Source organism: Notechis scutatus, chromosome 14 (genome assembly GCF_049901735.1).
Source record: "Notechis scutatus isolate UNSWTSFEM ecotype Mainland chromosome 14, rNotScu1.2, whole genome shotgun sequence".
Classification (NCBI taxonomy): Eukaryota; Metazoa; Chordata; class Lepidosauria; order Squamata; family Elapidae; genus Notechis; species Notechis scutatus.
In genome coordinates this window covers 653,905-669,699 of record NC_142022.1, presented here as the reverse complement: position 1 = coordinate 669,699, position 15,795 = coordinate 653,905, and the positions used below count along the sequence as shown (strand labels likewise).

At 43.9% G+C, this 15,795-nt stretch overlaps 1 protein-coding gene and 1 long non-coding RNA gene across 2 annotated transcripts in view; one reads left to right on the top strand and one right to left on the bottom strand.

Annotated features, from left to right (window-relative positions):
- The window catches only part of LOC148129481 (uncharacterized), a 342,063-nt gene that overhangs the window by 135,042 nt on the left and 191,226 nt on the right, over nt 1-15,795 (bottom strand). The gene's annotated exons all lie outside the window — the stretch shown is intronic.
- Nucleotides 1-15,795, top strand: part of ITGA10 (integrin subunit alpha 10) — a 64,411-nt gene that overhangs the window by 6,946 nt on the left and 41,670 nt on the right. Inside the window, exons 2-5 of the mRNA XM_026686476.2 lie at nt 3,754-3,865; nt 7,179-7,288; nt 10,528-10,616; nt 13,696-13,810. Of these exons, the coding sequence (XP_026542261.1) occupies nt 3,754-3,865; nt 7,179-7,288; nt 10,528-10,616; nt 13,696-13,810 (426 nt within the window). The remainder of the gene's footprint in view (nt 1-3,753; nt 3,866-7,178; nt 7,289-10,527; nt 10,617-13,695; nt 13,811-15,795) is intronic.

Below are 15,795 nucleotides of genomic sequence, written 5' to 3'. Positions count from 1 at the left end.
CAAAGTAGGGCTCTAAGGCCTCCCCAGAGCACGGCAGCTGTGGGGCTGGTTGGAGCTTCACCTTCTAACTAAGTTTGAAGAGTGTTTGCTCATCCTTGCCTCATTCTTTAACTTTTTCTACACTGGTTTGATATTTTAACACTTCGTCGTAGGGCAACTCAGGGTCCCTCTCTGAGGGAGACCCGACAGCTCAAAACCGTGACAAATAAACAAACAAACAAACAAATAAAATTAAAAATAAATAAGATTAAAAATAAATAAAATTAAAACATAAAATAAATAGCAAAAGTTTAGGTGTTGCCCTTTCAGAGCTAGGCACTGGAGAAACAGGTTTTTTCTGAGGGAGATGGGTGGTTCAAAACTCTGGTAAATAAATAAATAAAATTAAATTAAAAAAATTAATTAATTAAATAGCAAAAGTTTAGGTGTTGTTCTTTCAGAGCTGGCCACTTGAGTATTAGGTTCTCTCTCAGGGAGATGGGTGGTTCAAAACTGGCAAACAAAACAAATAAATAAATGAATGAAATTAAAAAATAAATGAAATTTTAAAAATAAATTAAACAAATAGCAAAAGTTTAGGTGTTGCTCTTTTAGAGCTAGCCGCTTGTGGATCAGGTTCTCTCTGAGGGAGATGGGTGGTTCAAAAAATGGTAAATAAACAAATCCATAAAATAAAAAAATAAATTTTTTTTAGGTATTGCTCTTTAAGAACTGGCCACTTGAGGATCGGATTCTTTCTGAGGGAGATGGGCAGTTCAAAACTGGGGTAAATGAACAAACAAATCAATAATATTTTTTTTTTAATAAATAGGAAAAGTTTAGGTGTTGCTCTTTCAGAACTGGCCGCTTGAGTATTAGGTTCTCTCTGAGGGACATGGGTGGTTCAAAACTGTGGTAAACAAACAAACAATCATTAAAATAAATCAATAAATAAAAATTTAAAAATTTAAATAAATAGGAAAAGTTTGTGTGTTGCTCTTTCAGAGCTGGCCACATGAAGAGGGGCCACAGCTGTTAAGTGTGAATCACTATAGTTATTAAATTAGTCACACAGTTTGTTAAATGAACCTGACTTCCCCCATTGATTTTGCTTGTCAGAAGGTCGCAAAAGGGGATCACGTGACCCCCGGGGACGCTGCAACCGTCATAAATGTGAATCAGTTGTCAAGCATCCGAATATAAATCATGTGTGACCATAGGGATGCAGCAATGGTCATAAGTGGGGAAAACGGCCCTACGTCACTTTTTTCAGTGCCACAGTAACTTCAAACAGTCACTAAGTGAACTGTTGTAAGTTGAGAACTACCTGTATTTGACCGAGACAAACAGACCAGTGGTGGGATTCAAATTTTTTTACTACCGGTTCTGTGGGCGTAGCGTGGCTTGGTGGGCGTGGCAGGGGAAGGTTACTGTAAAAATCCCATTCCCTCCCCACGCCACTAGCCTGCTTTCCAGCTCCGTTCTCCTATACAGGACAACCAAAGAAGACCCAGCCAATCCGCTGGGACTCGGGAAGCGGAGAATAGATGGGGGCGGGGCTAGTTGGAGGCGGTATTTGCCGGTTCTCCGAACTACTCAAAATTTCTGCTACCGGTTTTTCCAGAATCAGCTGAATCCCACCTCTGAAACAGACATGCAAGATTTTTTGGGTTTCATTCAACTTCGTGGCTCAGGAAAATGCTTTGAGACTGTGTGTTTAAGGCAGCCAAAGATTTCTTCCCAACAGCGAAAATACATTCAATGAGACGCATTCCTTACAAAGCTCAGTGGTCAAGCTTGTGGTGGAATGAAAGTGGGCCTGTCCTGGGTATATACAAGAATCACCAACTATTTATATGTAAAATTTCGATTTTCAAGACACAACCCTCTCTTCTAGCTCACTTCCCTTGTTTTCCTCTGGAGTTTGGAGACTGTGGAGCTGCAGACAGAGGTGGCATTGTGTGGAGGGGAGGACTACACCCTTTCCTTACACATCCTTTTGCAGGAGCCTTAAACGGTGTGCTCTTTTCGAGACACTGAGCTGTTGTTGTGGAAGCGAGCTGGGGGTGAGCTCAACTGGAGATCGCCTCAAATGCTTTTATGAAAAAGATGAGAGAGAAAGTCAGAGACAGAGAGGGAAAGAATTGTTTTAAGCCAATGCATTTATATTGCTTTCTTTTGCAAAGACATAGTGCAATGTAGGGACGCGGTGGCTCCGTGGCTAAGGCGCTGAGCTTGTCGGTCAGAAAGGTCGGCAGTTCGGCGGTTCGAATCCCTAGCACCACATAACGGAGTGAGCTCCTGTTACCTGTCCCAGCTTCTGCCAACTTAGCAGTTCGAAAGCACATAAAAAAAATGCAAGTAGAAAAATAGGGACTGTGCTGGTCAAACAGTATATAGTTAGTTTGGGAATGAGCTGTCCCCTTAAGGGAATGCCTCATGGGAAATGTAATTAATGCCTCATGGGAGATGTAGTTCATGTCATGTGGTCACATCCTGAATGGTCACTGAATTGACCTCTGGTGGGTTGGGAGAAGCTTTGTTCATTCTTGCTTGGACCCCAGCATCGTGCTGGAGTCTCCCTTTTCTGTATCGTTATGGAATGAAGATAACTATCTTTTCACACTATGGAGACGACAATGCAAAGATTGGACATTAGATGAATCTCAACATAACTGTGAGTTATACCTTGAGGATGCCTGATATAATCCAATAAAGAAACTTTGTATGGAAGCCTTTGTAGTGTATAACTCTTTATCTCAGGTATTTAGAGAAGATAAATATTGCCTGAGACGAGACAGGGACCCCTTTGGTGGGAAGGTCACAGCATTCCATGCGCCTTCGGTGTTTAGTCCTGCCGGCCACATGACCACGGAGTCGTCTTCGGATAGCGCTGGCTCTTCGGCTTTGTCATGGAAATAAGCACCACCCCCTAGAGCTGGAAAACAATTAGCACACAGGTGCGAGGGGAACCTTTATGTTTACCTTTAATGCAATGTTCTGGTTTTGATTAGCAAAGCATCATATATACCTTTGTATATAAAGCATGGTGGAGAGAGAGAGAGAGAGAGAGAGACAGAAAGACAGAATTGTTTCAAGCCAATGCATTTATATTGCTTTTCTTTTGCAAAGACATAATTCAATGCACTGGTTTTGATTAGCGAAGCATCTTGTATTAGACACTTTCTCTAACCTTGATGTCAGCTCAAGAGACACTTTCTGTAAAAAGAAACTGGACGGCCATTTGTCCAGAATGATACAGGGTCTCCTGCATGAGCAAAGGCTGGATTAGGTGACCTCCAAGGTCCCCTTCTAGCTCTGTTTGTTCTGTAAGTGTTTCTCAAATGAGGCAGCTTGAAGATATGTGGAACTCCCAGTCTTCCCCAGCCATGCTGAATAATTCAAACTCATCCGATAATCAATTATCAGGCTGATGTCTTAATTCAATCCTCCCCAACTTGGACGCTCACCCAAAAATGTTTCCAATGAGTTTGAATCCTGGCTATTTCATGGACGTATCTCTGCCATTTTCTTCTTCCAGATTATTTTCTTTGACTTCTCTTTCTAGCCCAGATTCAAAAACTAACCCAGTCCCCAGCTTTGGGGAATCTGCTACGCTTGACCCACTCGCTTTGCACATTGAAAACAACGCATAAATGCATTCCCTTCCAATGCCCCAGTAAAGCTTATTGTCTGAATGGTGCCTCATCTTGGGCGTGAAAGGAAAAAGAAAGCGGGAAGGTCTCCAGCTGTGTCTATTTTTCCTCCCTCAAGGCTGGATCATCCCCTTTAACATCGATGTGAGAAGACCTCAAATCTTTCGTGGGCCGCCGGAAGCTCAGTTTGGCTACAAAGTCCTGCAGTTCACAGCCCAAGGGCAAAAATGGTGAGTCCCTGCAGCTGCTTTGCGGCTGATTTTATTTTACTCTTTTGGTTGTTGTTACTCATTTATCTGGAAACTAATCAAGGAGAGAAGCAATCTGGAACTAAGGAGAAACTTCCTAATGGTGAGAACAATTAATCAGTGGAACTGCTTGCCTCCAGAAATTGTGGGTGCTCCATCACTGGAGGTTTTTAAGAAGAGACTGGACAGCCACTTATCTGAAATGATACTATAGGGTCTCCTGCTTGAACAGTGGGTTAGACTAGAAGACCTCCAAGGTCCCTTCCAGCTCTATTCTGATTGATCAGAGTGCCCCTTTATCACAAAGTTTCTGTCATGCCCCTGGTGGAGACTGACTCTGAGGGAGAGGAGGAGGAACAGCCGACAGGGAGTGGAGGTGTGGCTCCGGAGGTTGTGGAGGGGGCTGGGGAAGGGCAGAGGCGGGCTGAGTAGTCAGAGGAGGACCCAGGCCCATCCCCTCTCCATCCTAGGGCACATAGGGAGGAGAGGATAAGGGAGAGACATGGTCTACTCAGGAGGAGAGGGCCTTGATCCTCTTCATGGGCTGCAGCTGTGACAACTGACCTGCATACGAGCAAGTGCTGGAAACAAATTGTGTAAATATCTCTAGTTTATAGTTCCTCTCTGAGTTTGGCATCCTTCCCAGTGTGTGTTATCTGTGGATGTCCTCCAGCCCTTATCTTGCCTGGTTTGTGTTGCTTTTTTCCTTCTTCTTGTAACTGTTTGTGTGGGAGTTTTTTGTCTTCTGTCAAGAATATTCAGAGCTTGGAAGCAAAGTGAAGGAATAAAAGGGGGTTCACCTGTTTTCTGTGACTGTGTTGTTGTTTTTTGTATATCCCACCCTGGGTCATCACGGTTTGAAAATGCACTTTGATTTTCCTACCATCCAATTTTTGGGACATTCAACAACCTTCCGTGCTGCTTTTTGAATCATTAAGGACACTCTTGAGTTGCCTTGCGGATTTCCCCAGTCAAACATCAGCTGTTTTGAGAAACATTTAATAAAGTACAACAGAACAACTGGCAGCCTTCCCTCTGGAAATCATTTAGAGATGAACGCAGGTGGGAGAATGCAGCAACTGCTTCCAACCTGTGATCTGAGTCCAAAGATCAACCCAGAACAGGAAATATGCTTGGAGGCCATTTGGGCAGCTGTCCCACTATGGCAAAAAACCACAAGGTTTGAGATGGAGCTGATGAATGGGTTCCACAGATGGGGCAGGAAATGGGATGAGTCACATAATAGCTAAATCACAGGAACAATTTGGGGGGGGGAAACCTGGTGTTCAACTTGAAGATGGGATCCTGCAGGAGAAGAAAATGGAAATGTAGTGACCGGCTGGTGAGAAAAAAATCCCCGAAGTATGATCATTGTTTGTAATAGGAAATTGTTGTCCATCATATTGTAATTTTCCATTACAGTTAGTCATCAACATATGACCAACAATTGAGCCCAACATTTGTGCTGCTAAGCGAAACATTTGTTAAGTGAATTTTGCCTCATTTTATGACCTCTCTGGCCACAGTTGTAAAGTGAATCAACTACAGAACACGGTTGTTAAATGAATCTGGCTTCCCCCATTGACTTTGCTTGTCAGAAGGTCTCAGAAGGGAACCACATGACCCTGGGACACTGCCACTGTCATAAACATGAGTCAGTTGTGAATTTTGATCACGTGACCATGGGGATTCTGCAAGGGTTGTAAGGTAGAAAAATGATCATAACTTTTAGGTCAATTTTTTCAGTGTCATCGTAGCTTTCGGTCTCTAAAAGAACTATTGTAAGTCAAGGACTACCTGTATACTTCCGTTCCAGTTAAAGGTCCACAACTCCTTATTCCTTTGTTTAGTTAATTGTTTGGCGTCCTCAAATCAGGCCCAATTTTGGATGAACAAAATTCTTAGTAAGTGGAAGTCTGCATCCAGTTTTATCCCCACATTACAAAAGAGACTTTGGAAAAAGTACGGAGAAGAGCAACTAAGATGATTGAAGGCCTGGAGACTAAAACATGAAGAACAGTTGCAGAAACTGGGTGTGGCTAATCTAGAGAAAAGAAGGACCAGGGGGGACATGATAGCAGTCTTCCAGTATTTGAGGGGCTGCCACAAAGAAGAGGGGAGGGTCAAGCTATTCTCCAAAGCACCAGAAGGCAGGAAGAGAAACAATGGATGGAAACCAATCAAGGAGAGATCCAACTTAGAACTAAGGAGAAACTTCCTAATAGTGAGAACAATTAACCAGTGGAACAGCTTGCCACTGAAGTTATGGGTGCTCCATCACTGGAGGTTTTTAAGAATTGGACAGCCATTTGTCTGAACGGGTTTCCTGTTTCAGCAGGGGGTTGGACTAGAACACCTCCAAGGTCCCTTCCAGCTCTATTCTGATTGGCTGATTGATTGAAATGCCTCTCTGTATATTCATGATTGCAACCCTGAAAGAAATGTTTGTAAAAGCCAGTGCCTTTTTGACTTTCAAAGTTTGGTTGTCGCTCTCAAAATAAACAAGGAAAAATCAGTTGAAAATTGAGGCGCTCAGGACAATAGGATGGCTTCAGTTGGGGAATTTCCAATATTTATCTGTAGAAATCAAAATTAAATTACTTCACAGCTACACTGGTAAAAAAATGGATCCAGCTGCTCAGAATTCATCTCTGAATCCTCCTTTGTTAGAACTTATTGGAGTGGGGGCGTTATTAAAGGGGTTTCTGCCCCTTTTCCCATCCTAACAAGCAAAGAAATGTTGCAGATATAACCAAAAAGAATCCTTCACAAATGAACAATAACAAAATCCCATGGTTTTTGTCCAGACATACCTTTTTCTCCCCTAAGATAAATTCATCATGTTACTCAAAGCCAGGAGGAATATGTGGGTTACATTTTGGCAGCAATGAAGACCAATCAGGAGAATTTCAAATGAAAAGACAATATGTTTTTGGTGAATTGTAGGAATGGGGAGATTGTCTGGATTATCTTGTGCACACATGAAAAACAGATCAAGATGTTCAAAAGCTTCATTCTCACTGGTCCAAAACCCAATATAAAACCCATCTACATGAGTGACCAGGGCTCATTTAAGAGTCGTCCCCTCTGTTTTCCCACCGTAGGAAATGTGGTTGGGGGGGATTTCTGGTTGTCCCCCGATATAGTTTTCCTGGTATAATTGCAATTTTATGGCAGTTTCCTCATTTTTAACCCTCTCGTGTTTGCCCAATGTGCCTCACATTGATTTTATGTCTAGTTTCGGATGAGGTTTAATTTTATCAAGTCTTTGTAACACAGATGCTTCTCTCAATAGGATGTTGGTGGGCGCACCTTGGGATGGAACCGAAGATGACCGGAAAGGTGATGTTTACAAGTGCATTGTGGGAGAAAGGAAAAATTCAACATGCACTAAAGTCAATATAGGTACACATTTTGAAGTATCCATACCATATTCAGAAATATATATGAATCTCTTGAGAGCCAGTTTGGTTTAGTGGTGAAGACACCAGGCTAGAAGACTGTGAGTTCTAGTTCCACCTTAGCCACAAAAGTTTTAGGCCAATTAGAGGGGAGCTCTAATGACACCTTAAGCATGGAAGGCAGCTGAGTGACTCTGGGCCAATCACCAGGAGACGGTGAGTTCTAATCCCACCTTAGGCAAGAAAGCCAGCTGGGTATCTTTGGGCCAATTACTCACTCTCAGCCCAACCCACCTCACACGGTTGTTGCAATGAAAAAAATAGGTAGAAGGAGTATGAGATATGTTCACCACCTTGAGTTATTTACAAAAATAATCAAGTTGGGATAAAAATAAATAAGCAAAACCAATGGAAGGACACCCAGGGAAGTCTGGGTGGGATTCACCCTCATTGTTTTGAGGGTAAAAAATCTTGGAGATCATCAGATCAGTTGCCCAATCCCTACATGATAAAAAAAAGTAGTATTTATATTTGGTCATCACTATGTAAAAAAGATGTTGAGACTCTAGAAAGAATCCAGAGAAGAGCAACAAAGATGTTTAAGGGGCTGGAGGCTAAAACATATGAAGAACGGTTGCAGGAACTGGGTATGTCTAGCCTAGAGAAAAGAAGGACTAGAGGGACATGATAACAGTATTCCAATATTATTGAGAGTTTTGCAGCGATAATTCAACACCAGAAAAATAAACACAGATGTCTGATGCTTCATTTAACATCTTTATAAACATAAGTAGATTTTACAAACCAGTTGTAGATTTCTCCAGCATGGAGCAAACTCAAATAGAAACATGTTTCAAGTTCAGAGCAGAGCTCCAGTCTTCAGCAAGCAAGCAAGTTAGTTTCATCTTCAATAGGCAGACTCAGAGCTTCAATATAGCTGCAGAGCTTAATATAGAGCCACGCCTAGGCTACTTCTAGTTTCAGTTTCCAGCCTAGGCTACTTCTAGTTTCAGTTTCCAAAACAGTCCTCATTGACTTAGTTGCTATGCCTATTCATTGGCTGATCTTGTTACCAAGCTCTATTCCAGTTCATGAAAATACTGTACTCTGACAAATATTTGAGGGGCTGCCGCAAAGAAGAGGTGGCCAGCCTGTTTTCCAGATCACCAAGGCAAGGCAAAGAAGCAATAGATGGAAACTGAACAAAGAGGGAAGCATTCTAAGGAGAAATTTCCTAACAGTGAGAACAATTAACTAGTGGAACAGCTTGCCTTCGGAAATAGTGGATGCTTCATCACTGGAAGCTTTTAAGAAAACAACAACAACAACAACCACCTTTTCTGAAATGGTATAAGGTCTCCTGCTTGAGCAGGGGGTTGGACTAGAAGACCTCCAAGGTCCCTTCCAACTGTGTTATTCTGTTATTCGTTTGGCAGAGCAGTGAGCAGGCATCTCCTTTGGAATGGCCTCTAATGGTCTGGAAAGGGAACAGGCCATGCTAGGTGGTCTTCTTCTGGGCAGGGTGGGCTCACAAGCCACTGGGTGATTATTTTTCTGCCCACCTTTAGGGCAGGAATGCGAGCCCCTTCTGGGAAGCAAAATATTTGTATCTTCACTCATATTTGCCCAAATGGCACCAAAGAGCCAAATTAAAGGTAAAGGTTCCCCTCGCACATGTGTGCTAGTCGTTTTCCGGCTCTAGGTGGTGGTGCTCATTTCCGTGACAAAGCCGAAGAGCCAGCGCTGTCCGAAGACGTCTCCGTGGTCATGTAGCTGGCAGGACTAAACTCCGAAGGCGCACGGAACGCTGTGACCTTCCCACCAAAGGGGTCCCTATTTTTCTACTTGCATTTTTTTACAAGCTTTCGAACTGCTAGGTTGGCAGAAGCTGGGACGAGTAACGGGAGCTCACTTTGTTATGCAGCGCTAGGGATTTGAACTGCCGACCTTTCTGATGTTGTCTTTAGCCACTGAGCCATCACATTCTTCAATTTCACAGCCACATTTTAGCAACTGGCTGAGGTGGCTAGAAGATCCAGGCCTAAAAGGAGATGTCTATAAGTTGCAATGGAGGGGCATTTTCCTAACTCCAAAAGGAAAAGGAGAGATGTTTCAATCCTTGATTTTAAAGGGGCTTTTGTGGCCCACCAAAGCCACCCTAAAATATATTTATCTAAATCCGTTAATAAGGGAGATCCCCTCACTGCCTGAAGTCAGAGGTGTGCTGACCAACTGCTCCGAGGACGTTTTTCCAAACATGTTTTCAGGGTTTTAGGCCTTAATTGTGCAGCTTCCTCTTCTTCTTTAAATTGTGGTGCCCAGAAGTAGAGGTGGGGTTTGACCAAGGCAGAAAACCGTGGAATTATTTCTTCCCATGAATTGAAAATTAAACTAAAAATGTCTTTGCTTTTTTTAGCAGCTGCCTCATCCTATTGACTCATAGCTGTGATCAACAGTTGTCAGGTCCTTTGCACATAGACTGCAATCAGCCCCCACCCACCCACCTCATCCCCCCCCCCCTTCCAGGGCTTTGTGCCTTGAAATCTCTTTCCATTTTTTTTACAACTACTGAATACAGATTAACAGAGTTGGAAGGGGCCTTGTAGGTCATCTAGTCCAACCCCCCGCCCAAGCAGGAGACTCCACACCATTGCTGACAGATAGCAGTCCAGTCTCTTCTTGAAAGCCTTCAGTGATGAAGCTCCCACAACTTCCTAGGGTAAGCTGTTCCATGGGTTGATTGTTCCCACTGTCAGAAAATTCCTCCTTATTTCTAGGTTGAATCTCTCCTTGTTCAGTTTCCATCAGTTATTCTTTGTCTGGCCTTTGGGTGCTTCGGAGAATATCTTGACCCCCTCCTCCTCTCTGGGGAAGCCCCTCAAATATTGGAAGGCTGCTATCTTGTCTCCCCTGCTCCTTCTCTTCCCTAGACCAGCCATACCCAGCAACCGTTCGTCGTATGTTTTAGCCTCCAGTCCCCTAATCTTCTTGGTTGCTCTTCTCTGCACTCTTTCTAGAGTCTTAAAATCTTTTTTATAGTGTGGTGACCAAACTGAAAGGAATCAAACTCATGGGCTGAGTGGGCTAAAACAGACAAGTTGAAGCACATCAGTAATTATACAGGAAAGCATGACAGAGGTGCACTTTTCAGCAGGATCCAAAGATTGCATATTCCTTTTTCTCTCTCTCTCCTTTTTTTCTCTTTCCTTCCTCCTCCCCTCCCCACTTCTGAATCACAACTAGGTGACATGAGTCTCCGGAATATTTCCAGGCAAATAAAAAACATGCATTTTGGGATGACGCTGATAGCTAACAAAGATGACGGGTTTGTGGTAAGTATCTCTTGCGGTATGTTTTTCTTTTTTAAAATAAAGCACATACCCAACCACATATTTTAAAAAAGAGAGAGAGAGAGAGAGAGAACAAGAGCTATAAAAAGCTAACTCTGCTGAAGTAATTTCAGTTGCCAACCCATTAAATGCTGAGGCTTGACCAGGTTGCTGGAAGAACAGCCTTGAGCAGAACAGGGTGAGTTGGGCACATTTTTGATGGCTGCTGGTCACCCTGTAAATTGTTCACACGACATGTTTAATCTTGCTGCCGAAGTGGCTTATTTGCCCCATCAGTGGTGGTATTCTACTGATTCGGTTTGGGCGAAGCAGGTAAAAAATGTTACCGTTCAGCCGGACCAGTAGTAAAAAAAACATCTACCAGTTTGGCTGAACCGGTATTTGTTTTTCTTTTCTCCCAACGATCAGCTATTCCGACAATCAGCTTCGCTCAGGAAGCTTCCCTGAGGCCCAGGGGGCAAAAAGGGGCGCAGGGGGATTGCTGTGTGGCTCTCCTGCGCTCGGTTTTTGGCCTCTTAGGCCTCAGGGAAACCTCCTGGGAGCAAAAACAGCCTTCCAGGAGACTTCCCTGAGGTACAGCAGGCAAAAAAAAAATGGACCATGGGGGGGGGGGGCTGCAAAGAAGAGGAAGAGGAGGGAGGAAGAGGAAGAGGAAGAAGGAGAAGGAGAAGGAGAAGGAGAAGGAGAAGGAGAAGGAGAAGAAGAAGAAGAAGAAGAAGAAGAAGAAGAAGAAGAAGAAGAAGAAGAAGAAGAAGAAGAAGAAGAAGAAGAATGGATAGGGAAGTTGGAGAAGAAGGGAGGAAGGAAAAGGAGGAGAAGGAAGGCTAGATAGGGAAGTTGGAAAAGAAGGGAGAAAGGAGGGAAGAGGAGGAGGAGGAGGACGAGAAAAAGAAGAAGCCACGCCCACCCAGTCACATGGCCATGCCCACCTAGCCACACCCACAGAACCAGTAGTAAAAATATTTGCATCCAACCCCTGTGCCCCATATATCGAACCACAGGGTCATCAATAAGCTGAACCAGCCTAACATTGTCAAAAAATCTAGACTGAAATCACAGAAGGGAGGGACATTAAAGATCTTCTAGTAAGAAAATAAGGACTAAGAGTGACTGGATAGCAGTCTTCAAGGATTTGAAGGGGTACCATGAAGAAGAGGGGGTCAACTTATTTTCCAAAGCACCAGAAGGCAGGACAAGAAGCAACGGATGGAAACTTATCAAGGAGAGAAGCAACCTGGAACTAAGGAGAAATTTCCCGACACTGAGAACAATTAACCAGTGGAACTGCTTGCCACCAGAAGTTGTGGGTGCTGCTCCATCACTGGAGTCTTTCAAGAAGAGACTAGATAGTCACTTATCTAAAATGTTATAGGTTCTCCTGCTTGAGTAGGGGGTTGGACTAGAAAACCTCCAAGGACCCTTCAAACTCTATTCTGATTCATGGATTGATTGAATAAATAAATAACGAACAAATAAATGAACACATGTGCCTTTTGGCACCTCCTGCTGAAATGCATCCAGAGAAGGAGCAAATCGGATGCATCTGTAAATGCAGCAGAATTCCAAAGCCAGCCTCTTTCCTCAGATGCTTTCCTGGCCCTGCTCGGTTTTAATGGATTGTTCAGGAGTGTGAAAAACTTTCTCCAGTTTAATTTTGGTGGCATTCCAGAGTACCTGGCTCAGATTTGGAAAACAGGATGTTGGATCTTCGGATTCATGGCTAGTGTGGGGGCGGCCCTGGCCAAGAAGCCTTTTGCTCCTTAATTCCTAAATGTTCCCCCCCAAGTCCTCCACCTCCTCCACTTTTCTACTGGTGATGATTTTAAGGCTGCATTCCCACAACAGACTGAATACTCAGCTAACCTATCTTTTGGTTTCACACAGTATATGCAATGATATTCTGCATTAATATTATTAAATCTTCAGTTCGATTCACAGTCTGGGATTGCTAAAAACTGAACACTTCAGGTCCTAACCAAGGACCTGAGAGCTGTTAAGTCTATACAGGTAATCTGCGACTTACGACCACAATTGAGCCCAAAGTTTCAGTGATTAAGCGAGGCATTTGTTAAGTGAGCTTTGCCCCGTTTTACGACTTTCCTTGCCACTGTGGTTAAGTGAATTACTGCAGTTGATAAGTTAGTAATCCGGTTGTTAAGTGAATCTGGCTTCCCCATTGAGTTTGCTTGTCAAAAGGTTGCAAAAGGCGATCATGTGGCTTATTTATTTCATTTATTTAGTTTAGTTTGTCAAGCATGTATGAGAAACCAAGTATAAGTATGAACATAACATATAAACATGTAAGTATAAACGGGTATAAGTATAAACATGATAAATGAGTACGAATAAATGGGAACGGTAGGAGAGGGATGGTAGGCACGCTGGTGTGCTTATGCATGCCCCCTTATGGACCTCTTAGGAATGGAGTGAGGTCCACAGTTTAAGGTTAAAGTTTTGGGGGTTTGAGGCAGAGCTGGTATTCAGCCGGTTTCTACCAGTTCTGGAGAACCGATAGCAGAAATGTTGAGTCGTTCGGAGAACCGGCCAATGCCGCCTCTGACTGGCCCCGCCAACCCCATCTCTTCTCTGCCTCCCATTGAGTCCCAGCTGATTGGCTGGGTCTCCTTTGGTTGCCCTGCACAGGAGAACGGAGCTGGAAAGCAGGTTAGTGGGATGGGGGGGGGAATGGGGATTTGGCAGTATCCTTCACCTGCCATGCCCACCAAGCCACGACACACCCACCAAGTCACACCATACCCACCAAGCCACCAAGGATGTAACAACAGAGTCCGGTAGGGCTTTCCAGGCGCGACCACACTTGTTGCTGAAGTCGTATTTTCTGCAATCAAGTTTGAAGCGGTTTACTTTGAGTTTGTATCTATTGTTTGCCTGTGTGTTATTGCGGTTGAAGCTGAAGTAGTCATTGACAGGTAGGACATTGCAGCAGACAATTTTGTGAACTATGCTTAGGTCAGACCATAAACTGGGACACCCAGCCCAAGTCCCTGCAGTCCAGTAAGCCCCTCCAAGTCCTCATGGAGATCCTCTCTCTTTCCGGCAGGCCTGCGCTCCCCTCTGGTCCCAGGAATGTGGAACATCCATGTATAACACAGGGATGTGCACTAGCTTGGACAAGGACTTCCGGCTGATAGAAAACATTGCTCCAACGGTTCAGAGTAAGTTTGGCTTTTGTTCCTTGGACTTCTAAACTATTTTAACTTTGAAAGACCCTCTGGCTGATTCTATAGGGTCCTCCCCCGGGTGTGCTATAAACCAATGGTGCTCCATTGCAATGTGTGGACATGTTCCTTGGGTTGACTCTAAAGCGCAGCACAGATTCATGCTCACTTTGTGGGTGGAGCAATTTAAGGTTTTGCACAAGTCTGAGCTTCCAATGGACTTTTTAAAACTTGCAGGTTGTTCTGACCCATGCCCTTTTCCAACAAATCAAACACAATCCAAAGGGAACAGAAATCTTGTAATGCTTCTGCAAAATAATTAGCTGTGATAAGCACAGCTTTGCCAAACTGTGTGAGACTTGCCAAAAGATAACAGACAAGAAATAATTTGCAATACAAGAATCTTCAAATACAAACTCAGGATACTGGAATGTCTACGAGGCTGGAGTTTCAAAACGTCTTTGCCTTCTGCAAAGAACTTTCGTTTCACAGCTGGCTTTTATCTTCTTGAAGGAGGGGCCATTACCTTGCAGCCTTACTCCCGAGTTGCCCATGCTGTTGTAACTGCTCTTTCCTGCAAGCAATCCTGCACTCAAGTGCACTTGGCACAGGCTCCTCGGGAACCTCCTCATCGCTGCTGCCAGCCCCCACAATCTCTGAAGGCAGGAGTCCACTCCCTAATGGTCCTGGCCCCTCATCTGAGCTCTCCTCAGCCGTCCGCACCTGCTGTCGGACAACCACAACACAGGTGGTCATAAGTGTGAAAAAGGTCATAAGTCACTTTTTTCAGAGCCGTTGTAAGCTCAAACGGTCACTCAATGAACTGTTGTAAGTTAAGGGCTACCTGTACTATAGTTCTAAAATTGTAACAAATCGAATTGCCAAGTCCTACAATCTAATTTTCATTGTTACCGTTCTTAAGTGAGAAATCCAAAAGTGGTGCCCAAGTAGAAATGAAGCCAGATAAGCTTTTGCCTTTCCTCAAAGTGACTTTCAGCCATCCAGGCTGGTGAGTGGGACCTCCCATCACTCACAGCTGGCTCCAGGTTCCCTCCCATGAGTCAGGCCCATCATTCGTTCCACAGGAGGGCTGACTAAGTGGCTAGAAACACATCCTGGGGTTTTAGAAAGCCTCACATGTCCATGACTCTCCTGGAAATGTCCAGTTGTGGACTTACATTTATCAGAAGAGCTGGGATTGTTTCCAACAGGATTTGAGGAAACATGGAAGAGAGACGTAACAAATCAATTTTGCACCCACCAATTTCAAACAGAACACTGAGTGGTGTGGTAGCCTGGAGCTCTCGTATCACAATCAGGAGGCTGTGAGTTGGATCCTAGGTAGAGGCGAATATTTCTCTCTCTCTCGGCACAGATGAGTATATATCTGCTGAACATAACTCCTCATTGGCAACAGGAAGGGCATCCGGCCAGTAAACACTCGGCTCCATTCAGTTGTCCAGACTCCACCCCGCAAGGGATTATGGGGTCATTAAAAGATGATGAATTTCAAACAGAACATTCTTCTTTCAGCATCAGTGGACACGCTGAAAGATCTAAGCAAGGACAATTGAAGGAGTACAATCCTTATCAGCCCTAACCAGCATTGTCTGGGCCCGAAGTGAATCATAATCCCCCACTTCCAAAGAGGGGGAAGGCTGGCATAAAGGCCATGTGGTATTCCATGGCTTCCTTTGGTACTGTATTCCAAATTGGTTATCGGGATTTGAGATGGCAGCTTGGGTGTTGCACAGATCCATCCTCAATCATGGAGGTTCAGTGGTGGGCTTTAGACCAGTCCATCTCCTTCAACCTACTTCAAGAATTTCAGTGAAAGAAATAGCAGCAGAAGTATTGTGTAGGCCATCTGCTTCCCAAGGGAAGACGAGATATAAATCTAATATTAAATATTGATTTTCTAAATTGGGTGAAAATACTGGGGAAAAGAGGAGGGATAGCCAAAAGTTGCTTAGGATTGAAAG